The sequence below is a fragment of the Centruroides sculpturatus genome, unplaced genomic scaffold (genome assembly GCF_000671375.1).
Source record: "Centruroides sculpturatus isolate CEXI.00-Female unplaced genomic scaffold, Cexi_2.0 scaffold330, whole genome shotgun sequence".
Taxonomy (NCBI): Eukaryota; Metazoa; Arthropoda; class Arachnida; order Scorpiones; family Buthidae; genus Centruroides; species Centruroides sculpturatus.
The window spans coordinates 88,119-97,587 of record NW_019384592.1 but is presented as its reverse complement, the minus strand read 5'-3'; the positions used below and the strand labels follow the sequence as shown (position 1 = coordinate 97,587).

General features: G+C 30.2%; 1 protein-coding gene across 1 annotated transcript in view; it reads right to left on the bottom strand.

Annotated features, from left to right (window-relative positions):
* Positions 1-2,981: 2,981 nt before the first annotated feature.
* The window catches only part of LOC111624793, a 31,224-nt gene continuing 24,736 nt past the window's right edge, over positions 2,982-9,469 (bottom strand). The window contains exons 4-5 of the mRNA XM_023367744.1: positions 6,660-6,858; positions 2,982-3,050 (exon numbers count right to left, since the gene is read on the bottom strand). Coding sequence (XP_023223512.1) covers positions 2,982-3,050; positions 6,660-6,858 — 268 coding nt within the window. The remainder of the gene's footprint in view (positions 3,051-6,659; positions 6,859-9,469) is intronic.

Sequence of the window (9,469 nt, the reverse complement as noted above, 5' to 3'; positions counted from 1 at the left end):
CTGATTTATTCGTGTACGCACCAGACGGAAAAACAAAAAATATCGTGTATCCACAAGCACTCCAATAAATAAATAGAATTGAAACGACACTTTGAAATGTTTTCCCGATGAAAATGAATAATAATAATAATAATAATATAATAATAATAAGTTTCAATAAAAATGATAAATTGTAAATTGAATTTTATTATAGTGAGTTTGCTTGAATTTCGTTTCTTCTGAAATCGAAGCAATGTGCGACAGGTAAGCTAGTAATCTATAATAATAATTGAAAAATATTTCCATGTATATTCATTACAATACTTAAAAGTTTTTACTTTATAATATAATCCACAAGAAAAATACTTTAAAGTAATTTACTAAATTTGCCATAAATACTATTACTCACACTTTATTTAAATATAGAAACACAAATTAAATTAATCCTATCTTAAAACTATGATCTGTTTTATTTTTACAAAATTCTATATAAATAAATATGATAAATTTAGGTTTATATCTCACAAGTATTTCTGGATTAATTAATTATAAATTTAGATTGGAAAGAAAAGTAACATTGACATATCAGAGTTTGGTTATGTACTCTAATACAAAGTAATAAAGTACACTTATGTACACACAAAAAGAGAAAAAACATATACAGCAGAATCTGCTTATGATAAATACTTTTACACTTGCTTATACTGACAATGTTACCCTGCTTAATGTTATCAGTTGCTTCCGTAATTGAAACTATAATTAGTGAAAAAATTTTTTTTATTAATTCCAACATTAAAAGGCCATATTAAAACAAAAATATAATTTGAAGATTTATAAATTAATAGTAATTCAACTATTAATAGAATAGAACTAGATATTAGTATAATGTATCCAGTATAAATGAAGTGACAAATGCAAACAATTTAAATTACTGTACTGTAAGCAATAATTATTGAATGATTAACCCATTTACTGGCACAAATGAGAATTTAAATTGTGCCTGCTATTTTTGGCAATACTGATTCTCCCAAGAATATTTTGTACTTGATAACCTTGGTTAAACCTAATTAACCTGCCACAAGGCTTTACCAAGCAAGTACTGTACCAAATCTGTCCGTATAAGGGTTAAATGTAGAGTGTATGCAGTGGTGATATTCGAAATATTTAACAAAGGGTTCGCTAACAGAAAATTTTTCCTTAACAATTTTTTTTTGCTCAAATGGTGCATTAACAACATTAGTGCAAAAACTGACCTTAATTAAGATACCCCTATAAATAAAAAAGATGCATTCGCAAAATTAAGTCGGTTAAAATTTAACATTTTTTATGCCAGAACTATACATATATATAATAAAAAAGAGTGTTCAAAATGGTTTATTTTGTACAACGGTTCCCAACCTTTTTCGGGTGGCGACCCCCTTTTTATAAAAGCCAAGTGACCCGCGACCCCGATACAATTGAAAAAGGTATTTTTAATAAGGTAATTAAAAAACAATAAAATTAGTTTTTTAGTATAATTTTATTTTAAATTATGTTTAATAATTAATTTAATGAGATGGTTGAAATTGCATGTATTATTAACCAGCCTCAAAATTTGCGGGTGAGATTTTGTTAACGCCAACCTCATGTCATTCTCAACATTTAATTTATTCCTCTCAAAACTCTCAACACATGTTTCAACCAACTGTGACAGAATAGCGNAGCGGATAACCAAAAAGTATGAAAAAATCCATTATTAGGTGTAGTATATTATTATATCCCATGTAATTAGTATATTAGTATATCGCTATTAACCTACTTTGTGTTGAATTTTCATCGATGTTAAGCCTAACAAAATTTTTTTAAATAATAATCGTCGCTATTTTATCGTTAAAAATTAGAAAATTAAGCCTCGTTTAAATACTGGCTTCCTTTCATGGTTGAATGAGTGTTGCCAGCTAAAACACGTAAAAATAATATTAAAGTAGCCAAGACATAGCCAAATAATGTAGCGCCACATCACTAGTGGACATTTGAAATTTACTGACTAGGACGGTCGGTTAATTGGGGGTCGGATAATCGAGGCTCTACTGTATTTTATTATGACACGTGTTCCGCAGCCATCTTGGATTTTCTCGCGTGCGTGGGATTGTGGGATCTCTCTTATGCTGGATCTAGTTTCAAGAACTCTTGAGTCGACTGCGGTTGAACCTCGTTTCAGTCGAGATTGAAACGGTCAAGGGAGGTCGCACCAAGGCGAACGGGGTATAAGGCTCTAGTTTAGTAGTGTTACAGAGTATAATATGTATATTTTAATATATTTTTTAAAAGAAGCAAAACCANAACTACATAGTGCTGTCTTTATTGTGTTTAAAGTCACTTAGATTTTACAAATAGGTAAGCCGTTCACAGCCCGGCACACGCATTTGTAAAATCTAAGTGACTCATACAACATGGAATTCATATAAAACGGAATAATCAACAGTGTTATAGGGGGGTCGACTGTAGTAATTAATTTATTTTTATTTATTTATTTATTTCATATTTGCAGACTAAAAATTTACAGGTCACAAGGTGTCAATTAACTACTATGGCCCGCGGAAAAAACGTACAATTTATTCTGGCCCATGTTATAAAAAAGGTTGCCCACCCTTGCTCTAGCAGACTGCTTTGGCTGGCCTCACCCAATTGAGGCTTTTGCCCCTCTTCTGGCATCTTGTCTGCAATACCCCTGGCAGGATGACCAGCCATTTACCCTTTTGGATGTCCACCACGCCCTTAGACATCTTTGTAATGCCATGCCTGCCCAGACTGTGTCAGCACTCAGGCATTAAAGGCTCTCTGCCAGAGGGACATCACCTCTTACTTACTCGGCTAACCAAGATCTGGTCAATGGGAACCCCCCTTAGACTGGACGATGGCCATCATAGTCCCAATTGCCAAACTGGGTCGCCCAGCGACGACATGCTCCTCTTACCATCTGATTTCACTGACATCACACATCATTAAAACTTTCAAGCATCTCATACTCCAATGCCTCCACTCTTGTTTTCTGCACTGAACTGTTTCACCACTATCACTTTTGTTTCTTCCTATAAAAAGGAGTAGAAGACACACTAGTGGCAATTTATACACTACTTTTGTACTGAATAAAAAAATAAATATCAAACTGGAATTAGGTATTAAACTTATAAAAATGATAATAATGAAAGAAATTTTAATTTCAAAACTAATATATTAGAAAACTAGCAGACCTTGCCACGTGTTGTTGTGGCTCAAAATGTATCTATTATAAACGTATGACACTTCTCCCACAGGGAAATTTTTTGAAAAATCCCTTCTTAGTGTACATTCTCTTGACGTACCTTATTAAAATGCAATCAAAAATGCAAAAAACTGCACTTAAAATAGTATAAATAGAAGCAGTGTTCTTCACGGTAAGCCTTAATCCTGTCCATCTCCCCCAAGTGGGGGGGGGAATTTCAACATGTATATTATATAAAAACACGTGCGTATTCAAATGCAACGTTGTGTCAAAATTTCAAAGGAATCAGTAGGAACAAACAAACGTCACATTTTTATTTATATAGATAGATAGATCTGCTTTACTTCATCCTCACAGAAAAGCAAACTTAGGTCGTCATACTCGCGGAATTAGCACCATTTGTTGAACGTAAAAGCCTTAATCCTAGATGGCATCTTTTAATTTATATGAATGTTTAATGGAATAATATACAGCCTATGTACCCTGAATATACCCTAATATACCCTGAAGTTCCATTCTAAATATTGGTGAAAGAATTTTTGAAATCGGATGAGTAGTTTCAGAGATTACCTCCTACATCCAAACTTTATCTCTTTATAATAGTATAGATGTGTAAATTAAGAAACTATCAATGTTTTAACAGCTGTAAAATTATACAATCTTTATAATTATGTTTAACTAACAATATTTCATGTAACTTGAATCCAGTATCATCTCCAAATGTCTGATGTATATTGCATAAATTGTATAGAATACACACTAATTAAAACACTTCATTATATATTTAAAAACCACTCAGTTTTATTGATGATGTATATAAATAATTATTAATAAAATGGTAAAAAAACATTAAAAAGTATCCATGATAANTAAATTCAAGCATCATTTGTAAACGTCACAGTATTATCGCTGAGATGGAAACAATGTTAAAATTATGGCGTAATAATCAAGTAAATGTGAAAAATTGTAAAATAATAAGCCTAATTTGTTATACATATGTATTATCTAAGATTTTATTAAACATTTTTTTCTAAATTATTGTTTTCTTTAGTCTCTTGCCCGAATTAAAAATTATTTGTATGTATTTATATGCAAAATTACACCCCGACTTATGCGAATTCGACTTACACGGTTACCGCTCGGTCCCACCTATCGCGTAAGTTCGGGGTATTACTGTATAGGGACACACACGCCCATTTTTATATATATATATAGATGTCCTTGAGAATATTAAAAATACTAGGCTATTTGTAAATTTATTATAAAATATGTTTATAATAAATTTCTGTGACCTCAAAGATATATACTTTTTAGTATAAACTATATTGTATTTTATTGTATACAAGTTTATTTCTGAAAAATAATGTAGTAAGGGCATCTGTACAGAGGAGCCAACTTTCTTCTTTACTTTTTTCAAATAATTTTAAACAGTAATGGTATTTTTTTAGAGTAAATTCATTTTTATAGTTAATACATTGAAATACAGTCTGCATATGACAGATAATATTTCAATTTCTCAATATCAAATATGCAGCAGTTTTATTTGGAAGACACTACATTTTTTAGGGTAGGAGTTTTTTTGCTTGTTTTTCATGTGTTGTTATTACTCACTCTCATAAGGATAAATGAAATAATCTAAGGAGAAGCAAACCCATTTAAGGAACATGCTTTTAGTAAACAATCATACTTTTCTGTTAGCAATAGAGTCGTGCAGTTCATCTACCTAACTCCTTTCAGGGGAAAATTTTGAATTCAAATAATGTAACTTCCAGTTTGCACTGGAAGTTCATATATAGTTAATTGGGCCTCCTCCCCTAATCTTTCCATATCTATCTAACTCCATTCTCAAGATTAAGGAAAGACAGACAGTGGATAACAGTGGGAATATTAGGAGGAGGAGGACCTGATTAACTATATATTATATTTTATTATATTTGTAAATTTATTATAAACATATTTTATAATAAATTTACAAATAGCCTAGTATTTTTAATATTCTCAAGGACATTACATAATAAAATTAATAATAACAAGCAATTATTTATTGTGACATTGTCATAATGACATGCTACAATTTTAATCATATTTTTAATTTAAAATTTATGCTCTTCACCTCAAATTAGTAGTGTCTTGCCTCTGTAATCATACTTTTCTGTTAGCAATAGAGTCGTGCAGTTCATCTATCTAACTCCTTTCAGGGGAAAATTTTGAATTCAAATAATGTAACTTCCATTTTGCACTGGAAATTCATATATAGTTAATCAGGGCCTCCTCCCCCTAATCTTTCCATATCTATCTAACTCCATTCTCAAGATTAAGGAAAGACAGACAGTGGATGACAGTGGGAATTTATAGGTTACAATTTTTTCAAATTGCAGCCCAATGATATTAAGAGGTTATAAAAATTGTTTATAGGTCATCAACTGGACAATGATGTTTGGCTTATAAAATGAAAAACAGTATGTTTTTTTTTATGGTGTTTATTTTACAAAGGCAAATACTTTAGCTAAGAATAAAACTGTTATTTAACATTATTAAAAACTAGCATTGTTTTTATAAAATATTAAAATTTTTCAACTGTACTTTTAACTTTAGAAAGATAATTATATATACTTTATATATATATATAGATGCTTATCTTTCTAAAAGTAAAAATATATTTTATTCAATTAAAAAGTTTAAATAAAAATGATAGATCATTGATACTTCTAGGATTATTCCAGAAGAGGATCATTGCAATCTTATTTTACCCTTTTTTAGTTGAGAAAATTGTTAATTTATGCTAGTTTAATGAAAAAGAAACATCATCATGAACAATTTTTATTTACATGTTCAAGCTCTTATCACTAGGAGCCAAGTAAGGCTATTTGATCTGTTTCACATCTATGGGGATCTCAAAAATAATTATTATGCATTATTCCATTGAATTTTTTGAATATTAGGAAATAAATACGTTTTATCAAATTTTTTTTATTTAAAAAATATAATAAAACTTTTAATGTTTTTTTTAATGTACTGGGACTTCAACATTACCATGTTGAAGTCCCAGTACATTAATCGCTTCAGTTCCCAGCAATTTTTGATATTAATGTAATTAAACGTAAAAAAATACTTAAAACTGAAAAAAAACGAAAGAAATGCATTAATTTTAAAGAAAAGGCTTTAAACTTTATTTTCCATTGTTCCGCCTTACTGCGAAATTTGACACCAATGAGTCATTGTGTTTACAGCTGGATGACCTTGAGAACAGCTGGTGTTGGATTTCCTGGGACATTCTCATAGAAGTCTCAAGAGGCGATGGGTTTATAGTAGGGTGAATACTAGTTGACCGTATATTTTACAATATTTTTAAATAATTAAAATTTTTATTGTGATTTCCGACCCCCCCTCCGATTTAATTAAANTCAAAATTAAAATTGCTCTTTTAAAATTATACCTCTTTATAGTCTCCATATTTATTTTTAATATCTTCTATTGCTGACAATAAATTCTGACGTTCTTTATATACAGTTTGTGTTAAATTTTCAATATCTTCTGTCTGTTCTGCCAAAATCTGTTCCAATTCTTTTTTATGCTCTTCTTTTACAACATGTAAATGATCCATTAAATCTGTTTCTGGGTTTCCAGATGGTCTCCTAGTATGAGGTAAAAATAATTTGATTTTCATGACATTTTCATTTTAAATTCATTAACATTGATAAAAATTACATATTTTATATAATTTCAAAAATAAATCAATTACATTTTAATTTATGTTAACTCAATTCATAATTTAAATTTACAGCTTACTAAACTTAGCCTAAAACAGCTCTTACTTTTGTTTATGTGTTATATCCTCTATAAGCTGAATTCAAAGTGCCTGCGAGATTTCTCTGGTTATTCAAAAAATCCAGTTACGACTGATCAAAATAAACTTTATTTCAAGCACATGGAATTTGGCTTATAGGAGATATAACACATTAATATTAATGTTCCCCATAGAAGAGTTTAGCTCTTACTTTTATCAAAACATACATTAATTTATAACGAGCAATTATTTATTGTGACATTGTCACAACACTGGGCTGCAACTTTTAATCATATTTTTAATTAATTTAATTTAAAATATATGCTCTCCACCTCAAATTAGTAGTGGCTTGCCCCTGTACATCATACTTTTCCTTTAACAAGAGAGTTGTGCCTATCATTAACTGTTTTTGGGGAAAAATTTTTGAATTGAAATAACATGACTTCCAGTTTGCATCAAAAGTTCATATATATTTAAATCAGGGCCTCCTGCCCCTAAGGTTTCCATATCTGGTCTTGGCTTTCATCTATCTAACTCTGTTCTTGAGATTAAAGAAAGACAGATGGGCAACAGTGGGATTTTATAGGTCTACAATTTTTTCAAACTGCAGCCCAATCCCCAGCAAAGTACTGTACATCAGAAAATATTTTTAATTAATACAAAAACTTTGTTATTAAAAATAAAGTAATATAGCTTAATCAATTCTAATAAAATTTTATATCTTTTGTTATTGTATGTAGTAGTAATTACTATTAATAGGAAATCCTCATTAATTCAAACTTGGATAGTTTGAAATCCTGTTAGTTCATAACTGTACTATTTGGTCCAACTGGGGATTAGAGATTTATTTGTTAAGGAATTTGCTACTTTGAAATTCAAAATGAAAATTCTGTCTTAACTGTGATATTAGTATATTAACTTGTATCAAAGTTAATGTGCCTCCAAGAGAATAATAGACCACAAACAACTCTAATCTGATCAACATGGCTTTGCTTTTACAACAACACATTTCCAGGTAGAATCTTACTCACCGACTATTCTTCTTTTCTTCTATCATAAATCACAGCTGGGTTTCAGGAAATATTGAATATTTGTCGGGCTCTACATTCCTAGATATGAGTGACTTTCTATTTTTTGGGCTATATTTTGAAAATTGTGCTTTACTTTTTATTATCAGTGTAAATATGATACACTTTGGGGTATATTTTAAAAAATAAAATTTTAAGTTTATATTTCTTACAAGTAAAAATAAAATACATCCCCAATGTATCAGACCTATACTACTACTCAACATATTTCAACCACATTATGTCTTCTTCATCTATATATATAAAAATGAATGTATGTCTGTCTGCCTGTATGTCCTTCATGCATTACCACACTGTTTATCCAATTGCCATGAAACTTTGGAAAGTTGTTTAATACACTCCCACAAAGATTTCTGGAACAGTACAATTTGTCGGTACTCTCGACACAAACCAATTTGACCCACTAGAGGGACCTTCCCAATAACCAAATAAAACGTTTCATGACCCTTTGTCTTCACTTGTTCCTTTGTTCAGACTACTATCTGTCGACACATATGGACGTTCGTCCTACTGTTATGTAAAGACTCATTTGTACATTAATTACTTGATTAAACGAAGATACCTTAACCAGTACAATGTGTTTCGCCTGAGTCTCTCTCCGCTGATTCTGGATTAACGACACAATTATCCTATGATAGATGGCGCAAGTGTATACAAACATTTCATCGTGAATTCAATTGATTTCAAATTGTGAAGACCATTTCCCCCTCCAAAAAATCTCTCTATATATGCATTTGTGAACTGTTATTTACGATATTTGTAATAATTTTTGTTTAATCACTTTATTCCAACTATTTTTTGCTAATTATGTATTCGCTCAAACTTTGTTAAAACCTTAACTGTATCCTGAACAACAACCAAAGTTGTAGAAGGAAATTCGCCTATTTTACTGATCTAGGGATCCCTCTTTTTCCAAATTTTAATATCAACTCAAAATAATTTAAAAAGACAAATTACGATAAAACAGTTTATTATCCAACTATCAGAAATGTCACAACATGTCAAGGAAGAGAGGAAGGAGCAATTAAATAATTAAAATTGTAAAGGATTAAAAAAAATATACATAAAAATGAGGAATATCGCACTTCTGACAATCGCTGCAAGCTTGTAGGCTAGATTTGGAGAATCTGTGCTTCTCACATGGACAACTGTATGTGGTCAGCTCACACATCGGAAAACCTTCCGATTTATTCGCGTACGCACCAACGGAAAACAAAAAATATCGTGTATCCACAAGCACTCCAATAAATAAATAGAATTGAAACGACACTTTGAAATGTTTTTCTGATGAAAATTAATAATAATAATAAGTTTCAATAAAAATGATAAAATGTAAATTGAATTTTATCATAACGAGTTTGCTTGAATTTC